The 27,673-nt window shown below is 41.6% G+C and overlaps 1 protein-coding gene across 1 annotated transcript; it reads left to right on the top strand.

Annotated features, from left to right (window-relative positions):
* The first annotated feature begins 232 nt into the window (after window positions 1-232).
* Window positions 233-25,726, top strand: foxo1a (forkhead box O1 a). Its single transcript, XM_084951356.1, has 3 exons — window positions 233-1,223; window positions 20,950-21,141; window positions 21,523-25,726. Exons 1-3 carry the CDS (start codon window positions 594-596, stop codon window positions 22,708-22,710), a joined length of 2,010 nt encoding a protein of 669 aa, XP_084807482.1. The 5' UTR covers window positions 233-593; the 3' UTR covers window positions 22,711-25,726.
* The last annotated feature ends 1,947 nt before the right edge of the window (window positions 25,727-27,673 follow it).

The following is a 27,673-nucleotide window of genomic DNA, read 5'->3' as shown; positions in this document are numbered from 1 at the left end:
GTTGCTAAGTTTTGACCTAAATACAGGATATTTAGGGAAAAGCAATGGATATAATTCTTCTGTAGAAATTACGTTAAAAATTTTAAAAAAAAGTAAACAGGGAAATCTTCCACATTTGCTCTCCACAGGTTTACTTTTTTCATTCAGTCTTTCGATGCAGTTTATTGGTGCTTTTCGACTGTCAGTCAAATGTGGGCGGTGTCAGCTGACAAATGATACTTCCAGTAAGTCCTCACAAGCTGTATGTACAACAGAGTCAACAGGCTGTAGAGCAGACGGAACGTCTGTAGGACTGGACAAAAACAAACCAGCGGGTCAACACACTGTGACCGCGTACTCGACTTTACTTGAAAGACGTTTTAGAATCATTCTTTTAATCAGCTGATTTTTTATTTACATTTATTTTTAATTTTTTATCGACTTGGGATGTAACTTTCAGTGTTGTTTCCTGCGCCCAAGCGGAGCACTCTTTTCCCGGTCAGTTTTATCTTGCGTTCGCTCACGTCTCCGAGGCGAAGTTGCTGCTTTTGAGGAGCGACAGGTTCGTCACAATTACATGACATTGTAACACTTTTCTCACTCACCTTTCGACCATGGCGGAAGCGCCTCAGCAGCCACACCTGGTGGAAATCGACCCGGATTTTGAACCGCTGTCGCGGCCCCGGTCGTGCACTTGGCCATTGCCCCGGCCGGAGTTTATCAACCCGGGCGACTCCAACACCTCTTCACCAGTCCCATCTGTCAAGCAGGAACCCGCCAACAACACCGAGTTCATCAACAACCTGAGCTTGCTGGAGGAGACCGAGGACTTCACAGAGCAGAAACCCATCATCCTGTGCACTGATTTCCAGTGTCAGGAGAACTGCGTCCACCAGCAAGCTCCACAGCAGCAGCAGCAACATCAGCAGCATCCGCAGCAGCAGCACCCGAACCCGCAACTCCCGCATCAGCAGCAGCAGCAGCAGCAGGTGCCTCTGCTCTCCACCCCGGTCGGCTCGTCGTCCTCAGCGGCCGCGGCCGCCGCTGCTGCCGCTGCCCAGAGGAAGAGCAGCTCCTCCCGGCGAAACGCATGGGGGAATATGTCATATGCAGACCTCATAACCAAAGCTATCGAAAGTTCTCCCGAGAACCGACTAACACTCTCTCAGATTTATGACTGGATGGTGAAGAGTGTGCCTTATTTCAAGGACAAAGGAGACAGCAACAGCTCTGCAGGATGGAAGGTAACTACTTGTTTTCTTATTCTTAACTGTGAGTTTGTGTGTGTGTGTGTGTGTGTGTGTGTGCGCGCGCGCGTGCGCGTGCGGGTGTGTCTGATAAAGCACTTGCTTGTGGTACTTCTTGTATAAAAGGAAAAATAAAAAAGTTATTCAGTGGGGAGTTTTGGTGTGTCTGTGAGTACTTAACAGCGGGTTCACAGGGGCTTCATTGTGCTTTATGCTATGTTTTTATCTCCTGTGGTATCACTGTAATACCCCTCCAGGGATTTCTGGCTTGTCTGTGGTGTTCAATAGTCGGTTTATTGTGACTGTATAATGCATTTGGTCAGGGTTGTTTATTTTTATCATCCATCATCATTTCGAGGGTTATCATCATCTGCAGAGACTTATGCTAATACACGGTTTGCTCCCTATGCATACTTTTCCCTGGGATTGACAAAAAGCATGCACAAAGAGTTGCGTAGCTGCTAAGTTAGTCCCATTCATGCTCACATGTCCTCTTCCATTGTTATCCATCCACTTAACGACCGTTTTATGTCACCATAACTTTAGGCAGTAATCTGACTTGATGATTTATATGAATATCCTAACTAAACTGAATGTTTCTTGTCCCCAAATTAATGCTTCCCTCAGAAAATGTTTTGAGTTGTGACTTAAAGTCATTTAGAAAGATCTACTCTTTCAGTTTTCTTTTTTTTAAGGCTAAATCACAGTTTTCCATAACAGAGTGCGTGAGCACTGAATGAAGCTTTATTTATACATCTGTGTTGTAAGGAGATACCAGCATTCATGTGTCCTAGGAACTGTCCCAAACATTACGCAAGAGGGGACTTAAAATTTCTGATGTGGTGTGACAGGCCCTCCCACTGAACACTATTGAAGGGCGTAAACCTCTCTTTGGAGACACATAGTTTCATTGGTGTCTGACAATAAATTAATGACAGTCTACTCTCACAGCAGGAAATCATATTGAGCCTGTAGCCACACAGTGGCCTCTGTTGTAGTGTTGTAGGCTGTCTGCGCTGCCGATGAAATTTAAAGCTTTTGTTTTTTGTGTTCCCGTGTCAGCAGGATCCCATGTTTGAGTCATGTGCTGAGAGATGACACATTCAGATCAGTCACAAAGGCTAGAGAGAATTTCTTTTTTTTTCTTTAGTTTGCACTGAATCAGACTTGTAGACAGATATTTTTCCCTAATTAATCATTCACACGCGACCTGCATACTTTTGCCAAAAACTACCACAATAAACTGCCTTCCGCATATTCATCCATTCATCTGACTTTAGTGTTTGCAGAAAGGACACAAACTCATGTTAGGCTGTCAAGTGTAGTCCTGCGAAGACAAATTAAATGAGAGTGGAAAAACCCCTTCAGTGTAGTGAAATATCCCCCAGTAAACAAAGCAGGCACTGGACAGATGTGTTGCTAGGGTGGTGATATTGTCCCAGAAGCCATTTTTCCCCTTCACTTCTTCTTTGTATGCCTTCATACTCTAAAAGGTTCCAGCTTTGTGCTGCTCTCTGGCTTTGTTGTGATTTGTAGGCAAGGTTCTTTTAACATAAAATGTGTGTTTTTTATCGGTGAGACAGCAAATGAAACTTTTGAGTGCAATGTGTCGGTGTGTTTGTGAAAGAGGTTGCTTGAAAAAAAAATTCCTCTGTATTTACCATGCTTTTAAGCATGTTTTCCCAATGAGCAAGGGATGCTAGTCATCCTTAATACTCTGTAGTTTGTTTGTAAAACAAAAATCCGAATGCTGCATTTTTATGGAAATTAAAAGAAATAATCAAGTCAAGAATCTGTAGGCAGTGTGTGGTAAGCTGAAACCTTGAAGCAGAAACACCCACATGGTGTTAGTCATGTTAAGTCTTAGGTTGCAAATTATCAATAAACGCATTTTTTTAAAAACTGGATGAGCAGACTGGTTACTTGGTTATGTGTGCGTCATCATTAGTACTAGTACTCCAGTGACCATAAAACACACCCTTTTTCTTAGAGCAAAGCACTGTATTGTAGTGTAATTAAGAAGTTGCGTAGCAGAGACTGGATATGACAAGTGACTGAGTGTTAGAGACTGCAGCAGAGTTGCAGTGACACAGTCTTAATACGTCCTTGTGACTTCATTAATAAAACTAAACCAAAAAAAATCAACGTTCTCACTTTTATTGCTTCCATTTAGCGTGTGACATTTTTGCGTGTGACTGGCGGCTCAGCCACCGCTTGGGCTCACGGCTTATCCTGCCATGGTGGGGGTGTAAACTGAGTAATACTGTGGGAAAGCAAAGTGCCATTCATGGCTGCGAGGGGAGTTATTCATAAAGCTCTCCTCTCACTTCCACACAGGGGGGCCGTCACACATTGTCTCTCCAAAGCAACCACACTCATGAGGTGGGATAGAGAGAAAGTATCTGTGCCAAAGATGATGATGTTTAAATATAGCGTTTGAGAGTCATGCGTTTTGGGGTTTTTTTTTGTTTATTTTTTAATTTTATTTTTACATAGAATCATCTTTTAATCCACTTAATCGGTATTTATTATCACTGTTCCCTTTTAAAATGTGCAAAATGTCTTTTTTTTCTGAGACCAGGCTTTGTGATCTTCAGTCCTGCTATGTATTATCTGCCAATGGGTGAAATGACCTGTTGGAAGTATGAAAATATGTAAATTGTGTGGCAGATTTCATTCCAGAAGGACTGTAGACATACAAACAAAAGCGCTCAAGCTAAATATTGGACTGTAGTTAATCGGAGAACAACTTTGCACCTGAAACTGTGCCTAGTCTTTAAACAACTGATTCATCACAGGGCAAAACAAATCTGCCCATTGGTTTTAACGAATAATAAATAACCATAAAAAGCTTGAGTCAACCAGCACACCTGTCTATAATTATGAGTTTTGACAATAGAGCTATATCAGCACAAAAGCTATTAGGGAATAGCTCTAATCGGCCTCGTGTCAGTGGTGCTAAATTGCATTTTTTTTTCTTTTCTGACTACACGAGAGACCAAACACTGATGTTCTCACATGTTAACACTTAAGTGTTAAGCACGAAAGTTTGCATAAAATCTTGAGGCAGAGCTTTTAAGATACTGCTTTGGGTAATATGCCTCATTAGTCGTTGAGCTGTGAAATGCAAGCTATTTGCAAAGTCTCCACACAACTTGTGGCCATTCATTTGAACAAAACGTGGCCATAATTTGCTGCTGAGTTACAATTGTTAACATTTGTAAAGTAGATGTGGCCATCTCGATTAAGTTAGAGTTAGGTGTGTTCAGAACATTCTGTTTCTCTCAGGTAGTCTGTTCCTGTTCCTCCTCCTACCAAAAAGAATAGATTAATCCTGAATGGCTATTGATGTAGCACTTGTATCCTTGGAGAATGACACAAGCAATTGTCGAAACAATGAGAGGCTATATTGGATGAGAGCATATCGATCAACCGGTCAGTCTGATGACTACAGCGCTGCCAAATAACTTTTGATTTTTATCCTTTGAGGTTTCATGATAATATTAAAACACTCAGAATAAGAACATATTCTGCGGCTTGTGGGTTGAAGCACTGGTTGACTAAGTCATGGACTAAGCTTTTTCATGGCCTCTGACGTAGATAGATCTCAACAACAAAAGCAAAACCCGAGTTCTTTGTTTCTAGGAAGCGGTGACTGCTCAACACCTTAAAATATTAGTTGTAATTTACCTTTGGATCAGTGTCTCAGAACCTGTTAAAGATTATTCCTCAATGTTGCTGATCTTTCAGGTGACGTGGCTCCCCTAAAGTGAACTGGTTAAAGCACGTCTCTGTGATTAGAGCTATCTACTCTTAATTGTTTGAGGCTGAGCTTGAGGCTGAGCTTGATTCTCAGCGCTGCTGATCCTACACAGTTGGTCGTGTCTGAACTGAGTCATGACAGCCTCCACACTTCTCAGGCCGTCTGTGACAGTGTGAATTTTGAGGACAGTTGTGCCAGGTGGGACCAGCTTGGAGAAGCTCTCAGAGTGGACTGGACATTGGCCCTGGCACAGGATGCCATCCAACAGGAAGACGAACAGATGGCACAAATGATGCATCACCAAACCTCTCTGCAGAACTGCTTATTTTTTTCCTAATATGTCCAGTTCTCCAGCAGACTGCCTAACTTAAAAAAAATCATGCTCCTTAAGTCACTATAAGCATTACAATCAGGATTTCATATCGCTGCACGCACACAAACATGTGCATGCATTAGGTAGGCAATATTATAAACATTATGTATGCAGACACTTGCATATCTGCCAAAAGTCTGTTCTTTTGTGTATTTCTCTACTATAAGTACGTCACTGCAGGATAAATATTTGCTTTTTACTGATGGAGCTGGATGGCTCAGGTACGCTTTGATGTCAGTTACCAGATCAATTTGGCCATGGGTGTTCTCTGTGCTCGATGCTCTCTTGACCTGAAATTCCTCAGCCTACGCTGGTAAACACTCCCACGGGTCTCAAAGCAAACTGTGCCGAAGCAGACAAACACGTAGGTCCGAGCAGATTGTACAGCGAGCGACACGAGGGTCATTACCATGTAAATGCACCTGTTGACTCCAATCCCTCTTACCGTCTTAGTCTTACAGTAAGCAAGGTTAGCACCACATAGGTTGTGTAGTAGTTAAGTAATCAAGAGTCATGGATCCCATGGACCTGTTTAGAGTAAAGAATAACGTAGATTGTGAAACTTCAAATAGCCCAGTTTGACAAAATAAACTTTCTCACTTTTGGTTTTACCATCAGAAAAACTTATTCTGTAGCAAAATGAACCTCAAAAATATCAAGACAAAAAAGAAACCCTTCATAAACTCTCTGGAACACGTGGAACCATTAACAGTGACACCTGGTTCTCTATACTTCTTTTACATTGTTGACATAAACAACGGCAAAGGATCCAAGAATTCTCTTGGAAAGTTCTACTTCTTGGGGTGTTTTTGCTTTGTACGGGTGCAGTTCTTTTAATTCTAGTTATTATCTGATACCTTTGCAAACTTGTATTGGCTTATCTTTAAATTATTAGTTTAATCTCATAAGTAGAATACGTAAATGAAACATAATGCTGTTGAAAGCACCTGAACAGATCAAGTATATTATGGAGCCTTTCAGTTAAAATTACTGAAGCTTGAACTACAGTGTGATGTAGAATATATGAGATATAATGATATGAATGAAATCTGATATTATCTTCTGTTTCAGCAGTCATGATATGACTGTAGTAAAAACTGCTCTGCACTCAAATTGCTAGTGTGTGTGAGTGTGTTTTATTCCGGTATAATATGAGCTCCAGCTCATTGCTAGAAACGGTTTAACCCAAAGCTGGTTTCTTAAAAGAAACGGATTACTGGTCTCAGAAATGTCTTTTGGTTTGTAGTATACAACGCCTTTAAGTTTAATTGATCAGTAATAGGATTTAGAGTCACATTGCACCCTTTTTTAATGGTCTTAACTTTTGCAGATGATGCAGAGGTGAATCAGATTGCTGCTTGCTATCTAAAATGGATTTACCAGGAGTGTGGCTCAAAGAAAGGGAGAAGCTGAGAATTTAGGTATTCTAGCTGAGTGAGCAGAAAGCTGGTGGTGCTTTATCACCAGTCACAGGCGGTTTGTTTCTCTGGGTCTGAATGTGTATTAGTAGGACAGATAGCTGGATAAAACAGCAGTTCTCCTGTGTTTGCTGGTTGGAAACAAACACACACACACACACACACACACACACACACACACACACACACACACACACACACACTTCTCACCCCCCTGAGGCAATCAGGGAGTCCAACCTTGGCATTGCCCCAAGACATGAGGGGCAGCTGTGTTTCTCAGGCATAGAGCTGAAGGAGCTCTCCTCACCCTCCTCCCCATTTCCTGACTGCGCCGCCTGCCTCTCCATTCCTGGTTTTCTGCCTCAGCACAAAGCGGGCCACACTTGGTGTTTTGAAGGGTTACTAACTTCCATCTCCCACCCCACTACCCGAGCCCTGCCATGGCAAACCCCCAAGGAGCTAACTGCTTACTGTCTTTAGGGGAAAATTAAGAAAAGGGAGAGAAAACACAGCAGAGGACCCAGAATGCTCTAAGTTCAGTCTGGGTGATACTTGTTAGGAGTTGCATAACAAGACATTTACTGGAATCAGGGAGCCGCAGGCCAAAGTCTGGTGCCACTGGTTAGTCAGCGGAACTGTGAGGCACTGTGTTAGAGATATGTGGGACGTTAGTCTACTGTGTGTGCGCACATAACCTGGGCCTCATAATTAAAGCCCTGCTGCTGGCAGATGCGCAGACATGATGGCAGACAGACAGGCTGACACAGGGAACATTCCAGCGCAGGCTTTTATATCTTTTTTATTGTGGCGTGATACTCTGCCTTTCCTTTTCTCCCCAGCTGATTTTAATCCAGTATCCACTTACGACCGCCTCTCCCCTTCACTTTTTGTATCGCTTAGTGCTTTGAAGTTGTGAATCACCATAGCTGGCGCACCAGGGGTGTTAGAAAGTAGCTGTGAGTATTGATGATTGCTACCTGTTAGTCTTTAACCGTCTCTGCCTAGGACTGCAGTAATTATACCTGTTATCAGTTAACATATCAGTCATTTGACCCTTTAATTGCCCATTTTGTCAATTCAAATTGTCCTCCAAGATTCAAAGGTGACACTGGTGAAACCGAAGACTGTTTAGAATATCTAATCCTGAAAAAGAATGACATTTATCACATTTCAAGGAGGCAGCAAATGTTTGTCCTTTTCGGTTGACGTAAGTAGATCCACTTGTTGAGGTGGTTTTGGCTGTGCGTAGTATAGCAGCGTGATACACATGATGTGATGTAACTGTGCTCATCCTCTCAAACTTGATTGAGCAACAGTGTGAAACTAGTAGTTCCACACATTGTTTCACAATGCCATGTTTTCCTTCTGTCCTGCTCCATATTTGTTTTCTTCTGAGACCCGGCATTAGCATTACCCTCTGTTGTCTTTTATTGTTAGTAAGAAACACTTTGTGATATTGAGGGGTCACCAGACTGAAATAACAAGCAATGTGGTGCAACGTTGCTGTCAAATGATTTTTGGATGTTTAAATCTGCGTGTGAAGCACGTGTGTTTCTATTTAGGAGTTAAGTCATTCTGTTTCTATGGCATCACATCCTTTTAACCTCACATGAGTATCAACAATTGATCCCACGTGGAGCTTCTCTCTGTATTCACGTCTGTCTGTCTCAGTCCAACAGCCTTTACAGTTTGCAGCTCTCTGTAAAGCAGAAAAAAAGCAACATTTTTAAGTGCTTGGGGTTGGCAAGATGTTCCAGATGGTCTGGCAAAAACTATGCAGCCAGGAATGAGCCTATAATGAGAAATTTTACTGAAAAACCTGAGAAAAAATAATCCTTCCTCAATGCATTTTATGACAGTAAGTGCAACTTTTGAATGTGAATCTACACCTACACCGGTTGGAAATGATCTTTTTGTCCTCAGTTAGTGACGTAGCCAGGACCACAACTGGTAACTTATTGCTAAGTTACTTACAGAGCCTTTATCTCACTGGAAAGGAAACTGGAAAACCCCATAAAGTGCCCCTTTCATGTCGTGATTTCAAACAAATCATGCCAAATGTGTACACGGCTGTTTCCACCACCTCAGACACTGGCATGACAGAGCTCCGCAGCACTCCTGCCAGAGTTTTGTTTTGTCAGTTCTTTTTCTGGCTGAGGACCAGATCATTCAGGAGAGAGATCACTCAGTGATTGTAGTGTCCAGTAACTGTGAGTAAGTAGAAGTGATATACAAAAGATACCAGTAAATACTAGAGCTTCATTCAGCCTTACAGAGGAGTGGCGCCCACGCAGGTTGCTTTACGCTAGAGTTGAAAATATGAAGTTGACATCCAGTGTCGTTGTCAGGTAAACAGTCATTTAGGATGAGTCAGAATGTTTTGTTTTTAAGATTATGGGTTTGGTAGTAGCAAGACAAAACCACGTGATCTTTTTTTCCCTCTTCTTTTCACAACTTCTCACCAGTCAGGAAAATTGAAAAAAATCCTCTGTGGGGTTACCATTAAGACCTCAGCATTGTTTTATGGTGTGAGAAGAGGAACTGTGGTATGGATTAAAAAAATTTCACCGTAGAAATAAGAAGTGAAAACCCACGGTGCTTCTTCACACTTGCAAATTTCGCATCCCGTCAGTTTCTCATAGCTTATATATGAGTGTGAACTAGCTACAGACACACAAGGAGTGAACAGAGCAACACTTTAATGGGAAGGCTCACTGCTGAGGGCCCCAAACCACAGGCATTACCCAGACCCACATTGTTGTGCAATTCCTGCCCTGAAGCGATTATGCACGGTGCCTGTCAGGCTGGACTGGTATTATCACACCATCACACATCCATTTTGGCTTTCTGTCACATACATGAACACTCGTTGGAACTGTACAGCTGGCTGACATGGGTGGAAATTAAAATCTACACTAAAATCAGAAGTGCTGTTATGACTGTACATCTGAAGGCAGGTTTCCCGCTTCTTTGTCATAGGAACATAGGTTATTTCAAGGCCAAAGAGCACAAACCTATAACTGAACTGCCTTTGGGAGTGTTCCCTTTAGATTTGCATTGGTGTTGCAACATTGTTGCACTTTTGTCTGTTTTGTATAGAAAGGCCTTTGTCTGATCAAGTGCTTATGGGTGCAGTGGGTAGGGCAGTGGTTACTTGACCTTAACTGGAACTGGATTAAAACCTGAAATGTACCAACCAAACCCTACCAAAGAAGGATATCAGTTTGTCATTGTTGGCTTATGCGAGAGGTGCAAAATGCGTTTCTCCTGTAACTGCCTGTATAAATAGCGCGTCGTACGTCTGCTCAAAATAAACATCAGAGTGTTTTTTTGCTTTTTTTTGGTGGAGGTGAATATTGCTGTGCAGTCTGCGGGTAACATCTCTGCCTCCTAGTGCGGCTCAGCTTTCAGGGTTGCTGTGTTGGATTCTGGGAAATTTTGCCGTGTAAGTCTGGCCAATTTGATGTGTAATGACATGTCGACACATTCTGCTCTCAGTGATTCATTCATACTGTGGTTGATGTGATTGACAAGCAAGATTTCATTGAAAAGAAAATGGTCTGTTTACAACACCGGCATTTGTTAGCAATTCAGAAGCGTTTTTGTTGTTTTAAAGAGGGAGCCAAAAAGGTGGGAAATGTTACGATGCTCTATGAATCAAAAGAGAGAATCCTTTCTTTGTCGTCTTTCACCATCGAGCTGCTTTTGCGATATTTTGCGCTGTACTAATATTGACGCTTTAATACTAATTGTTTGGCATACATGTCTTAGGCAGTTATTAATTTCCCCATCACTCTAAAAAGTCTGAATTGCACAATCTGCTTTGTGCAAACATCAGACTCTCAGAAAAAGTGATTAATGTATTGTTGCATAAACTTAAAGTAATAAAAGGCAGCAATGATATTATGTCAGCTGGCTGCCGTAACTATGGAAAAATAATATTTTTTTCTAGAAACTCTTATCTCTGCTAACCTTCCTTTTTAAGAGGTGCAAACTTCAGCCTCAGACTGACAGGAAGTGGGTGGTTTGAAAGCACTACAAGGTATGCAACACGGATAGTGATGTCATCAGGAGAGGAAGCAACACTGAGAATGACGCCAGATTCAGTGGCTTCTTCCTCTTCCAGCGTTTCCTTCATTTTTCTCCTTTCTTCCGCACTGCTCAGTGCTTGGAAGTGAGTCAGTGTTATTGCTGATTATTCTTCAACACAAACTTTTTACATGTTCTTTTCAAATACTTAAATGTCGTGGTTTGTTGTGGTTTAGACTTAATATAATAATAGACACAGTATAAATGTTGAAATGAGACTTGCCCTGACCTGTACCGATGCCAGCTTTTTAATGATCGCCATGACTGAGGTCAGTCTAGGCTGACTTAATGTCATACTTGCCATCTCTCGCTGTACCTAACAGTGTGGGACATATCAGTCTAGTTTCACTTTATACCTCATGAGAAAACAGCCCTTCACAAACTCTCGTTCTTTAACTCTATCTGTGGTTACCTCTGCTGTCTTCACAATGCTTTTATATAGCATAAGAAGACGCTGATATTGAAAGTATACAGTGTATGTCTTTTAGTGGTCTCTCTGGTTTAATTTTCAGAAAAGATGGAAATAACTTTTAAGATAACCATGAAAATATTTGGCTGCTTTGGTGTCTTCTTAAAGTTGCATTGTTACAGTTTTTGCATTCCTGCTCCATTTGCATACTGTATGTGTTTATATGTTTTTTTCATATGTGTCACTGTAATTTCCTTTTTAAAGTGAGTCCATTAAAACCCACTTTGTGACAAAAAGAATAACTGTTCCAGCGCATCTTTTAAGGTTTCTTTAGCAATTTCCTTTCTCTGAAAACAGTCACTCGTGAATCATGCCAATTTTAGAACTAGAAAACAGGTAAGTGCATTACAGATGTACAGAGTCTGATTGATGTGCATATTGTTTTGTTTTGTTTTAGATTTTTTGTATAAAGCTAAAACAAGAAAAGCTATCAGGACCTGCGTTTTTCACCGTTAAACTGTGATCAGTTAAAAACATGTTAACGAACTGTAGCCAGCTATGTGTTCGGTACAGCAACTACATTTTCTCGACGATGGAAAGAGATCTAAGAAAAAGTTTAAAAGACCGCTACTGTGACTTTAGTCTCAGCCTAAGATGGTAGCAGTGATTTCCCACAGTAACAGTGCTGACATTATGCTCTCTTTTGCACTCTTGAAGTGTTAACCTCCAAGTGATGTCCTTTAATTTTGGTGACATTTTTAGTGCGTAACAGGAATCTCCCTGCTGCTTCAGAAGGTTACTTTTGAGAAGAGACAGTGTTCAGACAGTGTGGGCGGTCATTTTTTTTCTCAGATTTTCTGCTGATGTTTGAATTTTAGCAGATGTAGCTTCTTTTTTTTTTTCTTCTTCCACATATTGCTAAATCTTCTGAGCGGAGACTCCAGTCCAATGTATTTGTATGCAGTCATTTTCTTAAAGGCATCTTAGAAATGTATCAGTGCTTTACGGTCTTATTATGCAGCACTAAGGAGACCTGTGGTAATGAGAAATCCTCTCAACTATGTCACTGAATAGAGATTTTCCACTGGAAGCCATAAAATAGCTTTGGGATATCCCTGTGTTTGCTAGTTTGAACTGGGGTAAGAAGCATATAAATATAACCCCCAAAACACTTCCCCCACCCCCTGTCAATCCAGTGGTGGGCCAGGTCCATGGAGGCAGGTCACCAAACAGGCACCCAGCAGTGGTCCACACACTGCATCTTTATCCAGGCAGAGCAGGCAGCAGCCCAGCCCAGTAGTTGTGCCGATCAGAGGCAAAAAATATCCTCGCTCCACAGACACTGCTTTGTGCATTTACAGACTCGCATTGTGTTGCACATAGCAACACATGCACATATTTTAGCATGGTAAGCTTAGCCAGCACAACCTAGTCCCTGTCTATACACATGAGCAGCATGCTGCACAAGCCTGAGTCAAGAAATTAACAAGCACAAGAGAGAGCACAACATGTAAACAGAAAGCTGCCATTGCTCTTTTTGCTGCGTCATTATTTTCAAAGTGTCTTATGCCCATAAATGTCACTTAGACCCCCATCAAGTGTTGCTGCCAAGATTTATGTTGGATTTCTGTATCCTTTGAAATAATGGAATTGAGAATGCATGCTCAACTGTGCTCGTTCGATTGTTTGAGTATGTAGTTTAAAGTTTTGTCACTCACTCGCATATTCCGCAAAGTTTTCTTTGGAGTAATTTGTCCAAATATGAGGCCTGTCCAAAGTAGAGGAAATGATAGATGATATGTTATTCTCTCACCAAGCTATGTGTGTTTGGCTCCTTAATGAGAGCAAATCCTAAGTGGGGAACTGCTTCTTAAATGTGCAGTAAGAGTTTTATCCACCATTGTGATCCTGTTGGAAAAGCCTACCTGGATAAGGCTCCACTCTTTCCTTTTTCCTCTTGTTTTGTGCAGTCAGACGGGAAAGTTGTGATTAGGAAGTTGTGGCTCTTGAACCCACTGTTTTCTCCAGCTGGTCCCTTGCTTTTGTACCTACCAGGGTCTCATTTTGCGGTGTTTTGCATATAAACCAGAAGAATCAGTATCAGGACTGGCCAGCGCTTCCTGTGCGGATACAATGCAGCAGGAAGTTCACTAATAGCCACTCTGCCACTCATCTCACTCGCCACTTGTCTCACACTATCAGACGGTGATGAAAGATCCTCGAGTGTCAGTAGCTTTGCTGTTTCTGCCCCTATGCACAAAACCACTCACAGGCTATTTATCATTTGTCTGCAGCATCTGAGATCGATCAACCTTCAACTTAACCAATCACCATCCACTCAGGCTTCCAAGCTCTGTATATGTGTGTGTGTGTGTATCAGTGTGTGTGTGTCTTGGCAAAGGGGGGGTGGTTGCATTAAGATTGCTCGCAGAGGATTGAGAAAAGGCGATCCTGCCAAAAGGCCGTCAGTAAATACATTTGCAGACAGATTTTCTCCTGCGTGACTCGCGTTTTCTGCCTTTCCTTCTCCACTTTATGACGTTCATATAAGTCAGCATCTGACAATGACCATTTTGAAGAGGTACTTTCCTGGAAGACAGAGTGCTACTTGGACTCATAGAACTCTAAAGTGAATTTGAGGAGCTGCACACTGAGTGCTCTGTCTGTTGGCCTTCTCACTCAGCTCTCTTTGCCAAATTGATTTATTGAAAGTTGACGTCAACGGGTGAGCAAGGGACTGTTCTTGCTGCAACATGAGTCTGCGATCAGCTGTGGCAAGTAGCATGCATGCATGATGTCCCTGGGGAGCAAGTGAAAAGGACAAGGGAGGAATAGAAGACTAGGAAGGGGGTAGGATGTTGGGAGAGGGTAAAAAAGAAGCTATTTCTAGCTAGAACCTTATCCTGGGGTCAATTTCCATTTTTAATCTGAGACTCTTTTTTTTTTTTTTTTAACTGAATTGTGGCAAGATAGATTTCCTTTTATATCGCTACCAACAGTAACACGTTTGTGCTTTCCTTAGCCAGTTTGACCTAAGGCGTTGTGCCGTGCCACTTGCTGCTATGCAAAATAAATGGCAACAATCATTTCCTTTTCCTTAGAATGTTTTTTTTTTTAAAAAAGATGCTATAAATAATGAACCCAGTTCTAAGGCTTTACATTTCCTGTGCCCTGCTTTTTATTTCCACTGCCTTTTATAATCATCGCTTTATTGACTTTAGTAAATAGGTCAGTGATTATCACTGGTCAATTCAATATTGGTGCTGAAGATAACATATCAAACTGCAAATACATGAAGTCATCACGGTCTGGTCAGATTGCTCTGCGAATGTGGCAGTGTGAGTTTGTATTGGTTTATTGTTGCATATGTGTGTAAGACAGAGACATACAAATTCATTGTAAGTAGCTTGACAATTTGGGCAAAAATATTATCACATTTTTATCATCTTGATGTAAAGAATGGTCTTAATATGCATGTAATAGCTGGAATGAAACTCATTCACTATGTTTGTTAGACCTTAAACGAGAAGACTTAAGAAGGAGCCTCCAAAATTTTAGGTTCAAGGAGTAATAGCTGACTTGGTTTAGAACTAAATCCTAAATGAATCCAATGGTGTAAACTATCCAGCACCTTAAGAGAGCACCAAAACAACCACAAAGTATTACATACAACTAAATGTCTTGATAATATGCAAAGACATAGATAATGAGCTATGAGCCCAATTCTTAGGAGAGACGTGGCTGAAAAGGAAGACACAGGCATTCGATGCTGCTAAGTGGGTCATTTTGGGGACTGCAGGTTTTATTTCTTGTACTCATGGGATGGTAACATCCCCCTTTGGAATGGTGGGAAAAATTATCTTGCGGCAGATATTGCTCTAGTGTTTATAGTTTTAGAAATCGAAACTATTTCCAGATGCTGCGAGACCACTCTTTACCACAGATACTGATGTCTGACTCTCCATTTTCACTTTGTTCCGTCTCCATGCTCTACTCTGACTGTGAGGATAAGGTTAAGCAACCCAAAACGAGCATTTATCGGTTTGATGATTGGCCCCTGCAGTGAAAAGTCTAGTCCTCAGTTCACAGGCCTCCTGCTCAGCAAGGTGAGCTATAGCAACCCAGTTTTTAAACACTTAAAAGTATTTTTCAATGATAATGATCAAGATCACTTAATTGCATAACACTAGATGGGACAAAATATAACCTTAGTAATTTATTTTCTGATATTTTAACAGTTAAAAAAAGTGATTATGAAGATGTAAAATCCTTGCATTGTTTGGAAATTTGTGACAATATTTGAGATACTTTTGGAAAAGCCTTTTGTAGGGAATGTGGCTTTTATATGCACATAAGGAAACACTGATCAGTTACAACTAGAGTAGAAATCTCTCCAGGTATTAGATGCCACCCCACCCATCCAAAGATAAAACCACAACAAGAAAACCCAGAAACAAAACAAAAAAACAAAACAAGTGAGTCAGACTCTGGACGAAAGAGTGCTAAGTGTGTCTGACACAGAGTGGAGAAAGTTATCGCAAGTATATATTTAGATGACTTCATCGCAGCAAGCGAGAGTTCATTCGGTTTGTTGACCCATCACCTCACCTAGAGCTGTGTTCTCAACCCCATCCTGTTGTTAAGCGGGCAGACATGCTAAGCTGGTGTTAGGCTAATAGCTGGTTTACACATTTTCTGTCTTGACCATATTTCTCGCCCTTTGCCAGACTCAGCACAAGGCTCCAGACGTGACCCAGCTGCAGCTTTTAGGGCTACTTATCTTGGTGGTTTGAAATTGTGCGCATACTCTATAGGTTGTCGTCTCACGCACAGGTGCAGACATTACATATACAATAGCTAGTTACAGTGAAGAGCTCCTCTTAAGGCTGAAAATTGCGTAACGAAAGGTGAAAATGCACGGTAAGGACAGCACCGTTTCTCTAATGAGTTCAGTGGAAATAGTGCATGGAAACCACATTTTCACTTTCATGTGTTCCGTATCTCTGGTAAATGTGTGTGAAGCTATAGCTGCTGGCGTGTGAGATCATAGATGCTGCACGCTTTCAGTCAGTGAGGTGGGAGCAATGTTGCACTTTATACGTGTAGCTATATGGCCTTTGCAGCTGAGGTTTCACTTGCGGGTTTACATTATTCAAAGCAGCACTGCATGTAGGTGGTGTTGCGCTCTTCTGGGGATTTTTTCATTAGACAAGTTGACATTTGAACGACTCGGAGAGCTTCCAGCACCTTGGTCAATCTGAAACACCTGTGTGGCACTGTGTCTAGATTTTTGCAGGTACTTGGCTGCAGTTTGCAAGTAGAAGGAGAGGTAAGCAAGCAGGCTGAGAATAGGATAGGTAGGGAACAAAAGATCAGAAATGGAAACAAGATAAAAAGGGGAGAGAATACTGGAAAAGAAGAGATGAAAGGAGTAGGAAAGAGCAGACAAGGCGAGAGGAAGAGGACATTGAGGACAGAAGCAAAGAGAGGGTGATGTACCGAACAGTGTGGCCTTTCAGTAGTGCTGCCAGAGAAGGAGTTTTTAAATCAGCACAGTGTGTTCTTTACTGATCCAAGCCCACTCTGTCACACAGCTCCTCTTTCTGCATTTCTCAACAGCCTACATTCAAAACACATTCTCCTGGACTCAAACCGCCCAGACAGCCACGCTGCAGCCTCTTGCCGAGTCGTGACGTATTCAGTCATGTAATTCAGTTTCAGCAGTCACACGACAACGTGAACTTTGCTTTCGTTTAATGACTGTGGTGTGACATCAGACATCAGGGATTATCGCCTGTTGTCAAACATAAACTCTTTTGGCAGCGGGTTTCGGGGAGGCGATTTTTGCGGTGTCCACTTGGCTCACGACTTCACATTCCATGCCTTTTTCTCTGCTTACTGACCGCCATGTTTCCTGTGAGACAGGAAGTCAGCTCTGCTTCCTGTCACAGTCCTCTTTCATGTGGTCACTTCCTTGTGTTTTGCCAGTACGGCTGTGCTGTGTTGACCATGAATGGAGGTGGTGCTCCTCACGGCGAGCTCGGGAACAACGGAGAGAAGGCTACAGTGTGTGCGCGCATGTGTATTTCAGTCAACATTTATTATGATTACTCACTGCAAAGAAGATTTCCGCTCTCGTTAACAGTATATTAATTTCAAGCACATGTTAATGTGTTAGCATTGTAAGTGCAGATGGTGGGGGTTTTTGTGTGTGTGGCAAGAAACGGAATGTTCTGCTTTTGAAATGACAAAGTGTTATTGTCAAATTTTCATGCAACATAAGATAGGACCGTCCTCCAGCGACAGTAATCAAGAGTTCACTTCTGCGAAATTATGGGTTTTGTAACCTTGCTGAGGAATGTTGATTGTGATGGCTGCCTGGCTGGGAATCCTGCCTTTACTGTTTCCTAAGAGATACTAACAAGTTGGCTGTGATTACAATTGAACTTTGCACACAGTGATTAGCTGGAATGTTTAGATTCCTGTGTACTGCAGCCAGAGATAAACCAGTGTCGCATTCAGTCAGAGGACCCTACAGCCACCCCTCCCCTACACACACACACGGACACGCACACCTAAAAAAAAAACGCATACTTTTAATTAAAAAGATATTAACAGGAAAGAAATAATACTTGCCTGGTCTTAAAGAAGAAAGGCTTCATAATTATGAGAGCAAAGGGATTTCCATTTGTACATCTGCATTTCTGTCTTAGTGGATCACTGTGTGCGTGTCTGTTTGTTCCCAATAGCGTGTGTTTAAAACCAATATATCACTGGTTGCAGCGGAGTGAGCTACAAAATCAAAACCATACTGTGCTGCTGTTTGTCCTACTGCCATTCCACTAAAAACATGAGCTGGCACTCTCTCACACACACACTCACGCACACACACAAACACAGTGTGAGACGAGGCTTTTCCACTGGCCCCACCAGACGCACTCAGCCACACTCCCCACACGGCACACCAAGTTCTGTCGAGTTCTGGCATTTCCCATCAGAGCAGCTTTTATGACCCTTTGCTGGTACTCCCTGCCTTGCATCAATATTTTTAAACTGGGTTTTAAAATGTTTTGGATTATTACACCCCGCGTTCTAACCGTGACATTTGACAAAGCAGAAACCTGGGTCACTAAAGTAAGAGACTTTAGTTGTGACTTTCTACTTTCTGTCACCAGGATGATATAGGGCTGCAACAGGACATCCCGGCGTCGATGCACACATTGCGTTCATTCCTTGTCCCAGCAGAGCTGAAATCAGCAGCACTCGTCGCAGTCATGGGAAAGAGAGGCTCATGACCAGACTTTACTCCTTGCGTTTTGTCATAGCTACCGATGTGCAGGAGGGGGAGAAAAGCATTTACTTGGAGAATCACGGAAGGGCTGTCACGTACCTCAGATCGTGCAAACTAAACCACAACCATTGGCTGAAGCAGTTGGGTCATTTGATTCAGAGGTAATTACATTCATTGTGAAGCACCAGTGTTCATGCAGGCCCTCATGTGCCCTACAGGCTCAAGTCCTCCAGTGAGGAGGAGAAAGAGGGAAAAGTACGACACGGAACAGAAGATGTTGAAGGAAAATAAAGGACAGGGAAATAAAATATGGTGTATTTTTCTGAAATCCAATTAACATATCCAGCAACATTTATGTTATTTAAAAAAGAATCACTTCATAATGAAGCGAGTCCAGCTGTGATGGGGGAATCATACTTGTCCTGTGACTAATGTATTTTATGGCTCTAACAGTTTGAGAAAATAATCAAATTATGACTTTGCAATTTCATGAGGATGAACTCAGTCTGGGCTTCAGAGGTTGACCCGTATTACCATCTCAGCGTTTGATCATTCTTTTTGTTTCAGTTTGTTTCTTGCAAGCATCTCAGCTTTCGCCAAAATGACCACAAACCTTTAGTCTTTGAACTTTTTAACAACAGATAAAGGCTATTGTGTGTTTCCTGCACTGTCTACATATACATGAAAATTGATCAAATTAACCGGCTGACACTTGAAAAAGTGTCACATGCTTACACTTATCATTTTTACACGTGACTATGCTCAATTCCAATCCAACAGGTGATGCTGAGGCTATAGAAAGCAAAGGGATCATTGATAGTGATAGTATGCTGAAAGAAACCAGCAATAGTAGCAAAGCAGATGAAAATGCATGAAATGATAAACCTAAAATAAGCAACTGTGTAGATTGACAATGAGAAGACCGAGGTTGACTGCCTAAAATACTGCCAATCCTCTAGACTGTATCAATATTTAGTCCTGCAGTCATCACCCCAGAGATCTTTAATAACTGGAATACTTTTAAAATATTAGCCAGAACTTAATTTAGACCCCGAGTTCCTCCAAGGGTTAACAATCAGATCTGTAGTGCAGTTTGCCTTTAATTACAGAAAAGCAACAGTATGAGTCATTTGTTTGTTTGTTTGTTTGTTTCATATCATTGTAAACTAAATGCTATGAAATCACATGTGCACTTTTTCAGTATTTTTCCAACAGATAAATTGCAATGCTGAGAAAGTCCTGTATCTCTTATTTTAAAGAAATAAAAGTCACTAGCAATGAAAACTGTGGAATAGATTATATTGGGTGTAGATTTTAGTGTCCAGACTCCAAAGGGATGGTAGAAATGAGGAGAAGCGGAGGTGAAGGCAGAGCAGAGGGCAGACTGTGAACCAGATGTGAAGCGGTGACTCACAGCAGGAACAGCCTTGATGACGTTAGACACCATGCATGCTAAGCCGTGTGTGTGTGCCGGGAGTTTTAGCTTTTCTTCCAAAACAACAAGCTTTACGCATGCACAGTAATGTCTGGACAAGGCTCATTACTTCATGTTAAGACCTGGACAGAAAATGATGCAGAGCCTAGAGACTGTAAATTATCATCTGAGGTTAAATGGTCACTTCAGTGACAGCTTAGGCTGATGTAGAGTTTTAAAATCATTACGGGCTGAACAGCAAATTAACTCTGCGATGTTGAAGAGCCAAGCGTCCCAGTGCACTTCCAACTTCCAATAAAGCAGGGGCGACGTGCTGTCTTACTCTCTGCGCTGTGCTTAGCAGACATTTGTTCAATATTCTCGCTCTTTTGTTTGCTCTGTTTTAACAACGCTTCACCAGCTTCCTGCACAAAAATTAGTTTTTCCACTGGTGGTGTCACTAAGCAACGTTAGAGCGCAGCATAAATGTGTCTGTAAGGAGGAAAGATTAGTCTATTTCCTCCCTTTGATTTTGAACTGGTTTAAACAAGACACATAGTTAGGAGGAATGTGGTATAATAGCGTTTTACAATAGGCCCTTCTGTTTTTGTGAGGGAAAGCCCACACCTACAGTGAATTTGGAGAAAAGAGTGTCTGCAGTTTAATCCCCGCTGTTTAGGATATTGCTCATGGAGTAAACTTACTGACATCTATTTTCTGTTTGCTTGTGCACATGTGTTTTTTGAATAGCGAGCGGCATTAGATTGTTGAGTGACATTAAAATCTCCGCTTTCTCCTCGTAAGTTGGCTGTAAAGCTGAGCGTGTTTTTACAAAGGACCACCTGTACAGATGGATTTGCACTTGTACGATGAATCAGATCTGAGGTGTTGTCGGAAAAGGGCATGCTTAAAACCCTCTGTTTGTCCGCTGCTCACCCAGCTTTTCTCTTTCTCCCTCTGCTCCAGAACTCCATTAGACACAACCTGTCCCTCCACAGCCGCTTTGTTCGAGTGCAGAATGAAGGGACGGGCAAGAGCTCATGGTGGATGCTAAACCCGGAGGGCGGGAAGAGCGGCAAGTCCCCGCGACGCAGGGCAGCCTCCATGGACAACAACAGCAAGTTCACCAAGAGCAGAGGAAGAGCAGCAAAGAAAAAGGTAACTCATGCTTGCGTGGTCAGAAAGAATTCTTTATTGATTTACATACTGATTTTATTGATTTTTTTTTTTCAATACTTTACTCACTGTGTATGCAATGTGTACAGTACCCTGAGATAATGTGTTAATCTGCCATAGTTTAAATAAAGGTTACTTGAAGCAGATTAACATGAAAAAAAAATGCTATTGATTGAAAAGTAAAGTCACATTCTTCTTGTCTTTAACTGTGTTCTTATATTACAATATATGGACAGTGGAAGAAAAGCTTAGTAATAGTCAGCCCTGTGTTCAATGGTTTCTGCCTCACTTACAAACTTAAACTGACGTCTCTGGCATGCATAATATTACTGGTTCACTGACAGTCTTCCTGTCTCCCCTCAGCTGTCCCTGCAGGGCGGCCCTGATGGAGGTGCAGACAGCCCAGGCTCCTACTCCAAGTGGCCTGGCAGCCCCAACTCCCACAGCAATGATGACTATGATGCATGGAACAGCTTCAGGCCTCGGACCAGCTCCAACGCCAGCACTCTTAGCGGTCGCCTCTCGCCCTTTGTGCCTGAGGATGACCTTGGAGAGGCAGACGTGCATATGGGCTACCCCGGAGCCCCCGGGGCCAAGATGACAGGCACACTGCCCAGTCTCACAGAGATGACAGGCTCTCTGGGACACAGTTCTGAGAATGTCATGGAGAACCTCCTGGACAACCTGAACTTGCTCTCTCCAAATAACTCTCAGGTTGGAGGAGGGGCGACAACCCCTGGCTCCTCCCAGTCCTCCCCTTCTCCCATGATGCAGCCAAGCCCTGGGTACCCCTCTTACAGCTCGCCCAGCATGGCTTCCCAGTCTCAGCAGGAATACCACAAGTGTGTGTATGGCCAAGCAGGAATGAACAGCCTGTCATCTATGCCACTGCAGACACTGTCAGAGAATAAATCAAGCTTCGGGCCCAGTATGAGCCAGTACTGCAGCACCGCAGGGCTTCTGAAGGAACTGTTGACATCAGATACGGACCAGCACGGAGAGCTAATGCCATCAGTGGACACTGTTGTGTCTCAGTCCAGTGGAGGCTGTATGCTGCCACCATACAACAGCAGCCAGCATGCGGCCAAACTCATGGGAGGAGGAAGCAGTCATCCACATGGTCTCCCTCACACTCATCCCCACAATGTGCACAGCCCAGCCTCAGCCACATCATCGGCTATGAATGGCCGTTTGCTCATGTCCTTGAACTACAGCGGGGGCGCCGCACGTTTACCGACAGCCAAAAGCCAGATGCAGATGCCTTATGGCCTTTCTGCCCACCTCGGCGGGGGAGGCATGCCCGGCGGCTTCTGTCCTCTTAACACCAACGGATACGGTCGACCGGGATTGTCAGCACCCTCGCATCAAGAAAAACTGCCCAGTGACCTGGATGACATGTCCATTGAGAAGTTTGAGTTTGACATGGAAACAGTCCTCCATGACACTCTAATGGACGGGGACTCATTGGACTTCAACTTTGAGCCAGTGGTGACCCAACAAGGTTTCCCACATGGGGTGAAGACCACCACGCATAGCTGGGTATCAGGTTAGAGACTGTGATTCACAAAAAAGTTCTTTCTACTTAAATTCCCGTTGCTGACATCGTCACAATCAGAACTGACATCGGACTAAAAATGTATCTGAAGATACATTCCTCATCTGGACATAACCTGCAGTCACTGTTCCACCATCATTTCTGTTTCAGAAAATACTTCTCAGATCACTGCAGCAGACTTGACCGGTCCTGATCTGCTGAGGACAAATGACCACCAGAGTTCTTGAAGGTGACGTCAGGATTATTTTCTGAAATAAGTCAGTACAAACTAAGTGCCAAACGTTTTGCCTTAACATATGAGCCAAACTGAAACACACGTCTCTGGTTTACTATACAGTAGTTGTAATCTTTGCAGACAATACTGCCAACTACAGTACCATCTCATCATGGTCATCTGCAGAAGCAGCAGCAGAGCAGTCTGTTTAAGAACTTTAACTCACACCAAGCTGTTTACTGTGTCACATCAATCAAGATTTTTGTAATGGTGATCGATTACTGCTGCGGAGAAATCAAAGAAGGTAATCTGGCGAATGGGTTATGTTGACAGACATGATTTAAAACAAGAAAAAAAAGAGAGATCTTTCTCAACGGATCCTTGAGTGATGTTACATAAAAACTTACTTCTTGAATGTACATATTGTAATCATACAGTTTGTGAAATCATTTCTTGTCATGTATTTTTCACAATTGTAAATAGTGTTTACAGAATGGAAGCAAAAATCGAGGCAGCAGAAATGAGCCCCACAGAGAAAACTGGATCAGACTCTTTTCGACCGTGCTAAGTGGACAGATCTGCGCTTGAGATCAATCGGGCTGTAAAATGAAAACACGCGTTTTGATTTCTTGTAAATACATTAAGAATGTCTATTAAAAATGATGCAGTTAGATGTTTACTAGATTCAGCATAAATTATTTGTGGTTAATAGAGATTTATGCTGGTGCATAACCTGCACTCAGACATGAGAATTGTTCTGGGTCATTCGTCACTCTGAACCTTAATACCACAGGGGCCTATTTATTGTGCCTAACAAAGTAAATTTGGACTGCAGGCTTGAAGGGTTTTATATTGTAAATGTCTACGGTCCATACGATACTCAAATCCAGCAGTCTTGAAGAACGGTGAACTCTTTCTTGTCAGTTTCCTACTTTGATTTTTCTTTAGAAGTCGGGAAGAAATAAGTGACTGTAAATTGTTATTGTTATGGTTTCCTGAACACTTTTTGGCGCTGTGAATGTTACGAGGTCAAGACGGTTTGGATAAAAGATATTCTCAGCGCTACTGTTGTTTTCACACCAAGGCTGCATAACACCTGCAGAAGACGCCGCCAGTAACCAGCCTGTGCCCTGCTCAGTTTCACAACTTTTTGTATTTTCTTCTGTCTTAAAAGGTTACTGTGACTGATTTAGATAGCACAGCGTCCAAAAGAACCCTCTCATGCTGTCAGTAGGAACAGCCTTACTGCTTTCACTGCCCCTCCTACCTCTACATATCATCGTGTCCTTCTAAACATTTGATATTATGGTATCACGTGACTTGATAGCGCAAATTATCATTTCCGTAACAGGTCTGTTTTAAATTATTGTTCGTTTTCCCAGCAAACTGCCACTAAGTGTTACGTGTCTGATTCTTTATCTCAGCTTGTATATTTGCATTTTCAAACGGTCGTTTCCCAGTCGTTGCTGTTCTAGCGACAAACTTTTCAGCCCGTCAGTGACTTTTATTAAGCAGAATCAAAAGTAATACTCAAGATTATATCTGTAAACATAATTGGTTCTCATAAAATTGACTGGTTAGGTGGCAGAGAGACAAAGGCAAAAACTAAAAGTCACCTATTTACATTAGTCTTGATGTTATGATGGAGAAACCGCACACAGCAGCAGGCGATCCTGTGTCGCTAATGAATTTACCTTCAGCCACAAGTGAAGGTTCTTGAATTAGTTTTGAGTTTTCTTTGGTTGAAATGAAAACCTGCAAACTCCAAACCAGCAAATGATCCGACTCCAGTGATGTAGATTTTTTTCTTTTCTTTTTTGAAGCCAGGGAGTAAGCAAGTTTATGTAGAGTCAAATTAAATGCTTAACATTTCAAAAGGCAGAGGAGCCAATATAGAAGCTGCTTTTGGGCTTTATTGCCAGGTATTGCCTTTTCTTATCCAAACATGCCATAATGTACTATAGCCAAATTTGCCTTTGAAGTCAAAGTGATATATTTAGCATTTTTATCATGTTATATGTTCAGAACTATATATATATATATATATATATATATATATATATATATATATATATATATAAACATATATATATTTGTGCCGGTCACTCAAGTCAGGATAAACTGTAATGAATCCACATAGGTTCACTCTAAAAGTTAAAGAGTTGTACTAAGTAAATTATATCTTTACATTTTTTAATGATTTAATCTATGCATTGTATTCTTTAATTTTATGTTGCTATTGTTCTATTTTCCTTTTCTTTGAACTTTTAACAGAGATATTTTATTGTAACATAGTGCTGTGAGATGTTATGGTGTTGTCAAGACTCTATGTTTCAGATAGTTCTATGGGGAAAAAAATGAAGTTTATTTAGAAAATAGAAAATGCAGTGATTGATATGCTAAGCTTTTGTAAACTGACAATGTTGTTTTTATTGTATTCAGCTACAGTTTTTAGAAAATGGCATCAAAAAGCAAATTAATGGAAAAAAAATGTCAGATTTATCACATTTTTAAAATGAAACACACAATATTTATTCATTAGAGAAGTCCTGCTCAAAATGCAGATCCTGGACCAATTCAGATATTGCACTTTCACTTGTATATTTAATAACTAAGGGCTCCTCGTAACAAGAGGAAGAGTTCCTATTACATATTTTAAATGAAAATCTGTTACATTTACCTTGAGCAGGTATACAGGAATAAATTGGAATTGTGCTGTGTGATATGCAATCAATACAAATATGTAACATGTTCAATATTAATGTATTAAAACCTAAATAAATGTACTTATGTGTAAAGGATGTGTCATATTTGTCATTCGTCAATATATATTCATGTAAGAGAGTCTTCATGCAACTCTTTACAGTCCCACAAAAAACAACGTACACCCCATTATTCAGACGCTTTTTAGACGCTTTACCAGTTTCTCAGATCACTGTGGGGGGATTTTGGACCGCTCTTCTTCACAACATTACTTCAGTTCATTGAGGTTTGCAGGCATTTGTTTATGCACAGCTCTCCCGAGGACTCGGTGCAGCGCTAAAGTCGGGTTGAGGTCTGACCCAATTTTGGCCAAGCTTTAGATGTTGGAGGGATGGCCTCACATTTGACTCAAGAATACTTAGACTATTTCATGGTCGACTCGATGACTGCACCATGCCTAGGTTCACTAGGGGGACCAAATCGTCACCCCATCCACTACTGTGCCTAAAATTTGTTTGTTCTGATAACATGGTGCTGTGCATTATGGCCACACATCTCTGCTTTGGTTGTTCCATTGTTCCAGAAGTGTTGTGGTTTGTTCAGATGCAACGTTGCAAAGCTTTCTCCTTGTAACCCCTGCAAACAAGCCATACTTTTTCAGGCATTTTCTAAACGTGGCGTCATGAACATTACCATGATGACTCAGCCTTACAGATGCTGAGATGTAGCTCTTTAGTATTTTGGAAATTCTTGGAGCATTACATTGTCTGATTGTAAATTTGATGGGATGTCCGCTCCTGGGAAGATTGTGGCATTGTGTTAAAACACATTTGAATTCAAACGTCTGCTTTTATAGAGAAGTTATAGATGATACAAGCTGCCATTGCAATTGCTATGGAAACACTAAAGATGTACTTCATTTTTTACAGGACTGTGTAGGGCCCTGCAAAAACTTTTTTTCACATGGCTGAAAATGATAATGCACGAAGCAGAATTTTTCTATCAGAATCTTGGACTTTTGGTCATGAGCATGCATGCTAAACATTCACACAAACTGTCAATGTTTCTTGGTTAAATAAGGTTAAACAGCTCTAAAACCTCATGCTCAATAAAGCTCAGAGTTATACATTTGACCCCACACGACTGTTTTTTTAATATAATTTAGGTGATTTTCTAGTAATATGCCAGGTGGATGGATGAATGGATCCCTGGTGAGGAAACTCAAATGGCAAAAACTACAGATGAAAATGTGAAAATAAGAGTTGCATTTTCCAATGCATCTATGTGTAATAATGACAAACGATCAGACTTAAAAACTGCCTACACATTGCCAAAGGAAGATAAAAGACCCTCAGAAGAGAAGATTGATGCCATATGCAGAGACTTTTATAACTAAGATTAAAAATCTCTACTCATCTTGTGCTGCACTCCCAGTTCTGGCGTCTCATTTCTTCCCTATAATGGTTCCTCCTGGCTTTTTCTTACAGCCACATTCCACACCATGCACCCCCTACCACTGAACCCAGTCACCCCAGGAAGAAAACTGCACAGCCTCTCTGCCCCTACTGTCTTTGGCTTTAAATTGTAAATAAAAATTGAATTTAACACTAATGAAAATGTCTGTGCAATAACCATCATCATCTACATAATCAGCTAGCAAAATGTTGGTTTACGAAAGACACGTGTCAGGAAGAACTGGAACTAAACTTAACAGATGAAGTGGCTCTCTAAATGTCACTCCCCCTGTGTCCAGGAAAAAAAGTGTTTGCATTTCTTTACAGTGTAAACCAATGTGGGCCAAGTTTTTGGTGTCAGAGCAAAGTGGGAGGGAGATGAGAGAAAGAGAATGCCTGTGAGCACATAGCTGAAGAATGTGGGTGTGGACGTCTGCCAAAGGCATATGTGATCCTTATGTTCCCCTGGGTGCCAGAAGACAAAATGTGGTTAAATGGTTGGGGCAATGTCAGGACACAGATGTAGTGTGAGGACGTAGTAAAATGTCATTGAGTTCATTCCTATTACTGTGCATGATTTTGCATTCC

The sequence above is a fragment of the Perissodus microlepis genome, chromosome 14 (assembly GCF_051167445.1).
Source record: "Perissodus microlepis isolate ML-2025 ecotype Zambia chromosome 14, ASM5116744v1, whole genome shotgun sequence".
Lineage (NCBI taxonomy): Eukaryota > Metazoa > Chordata > Actinopteri > Cichliformes > Cichlidae > Perissodus > Perissodus microlepis.
Note: the sequence above shows the minus strand (reverse complement) of the source record. Positions and strands in the feature narration are given on the sequence as shown.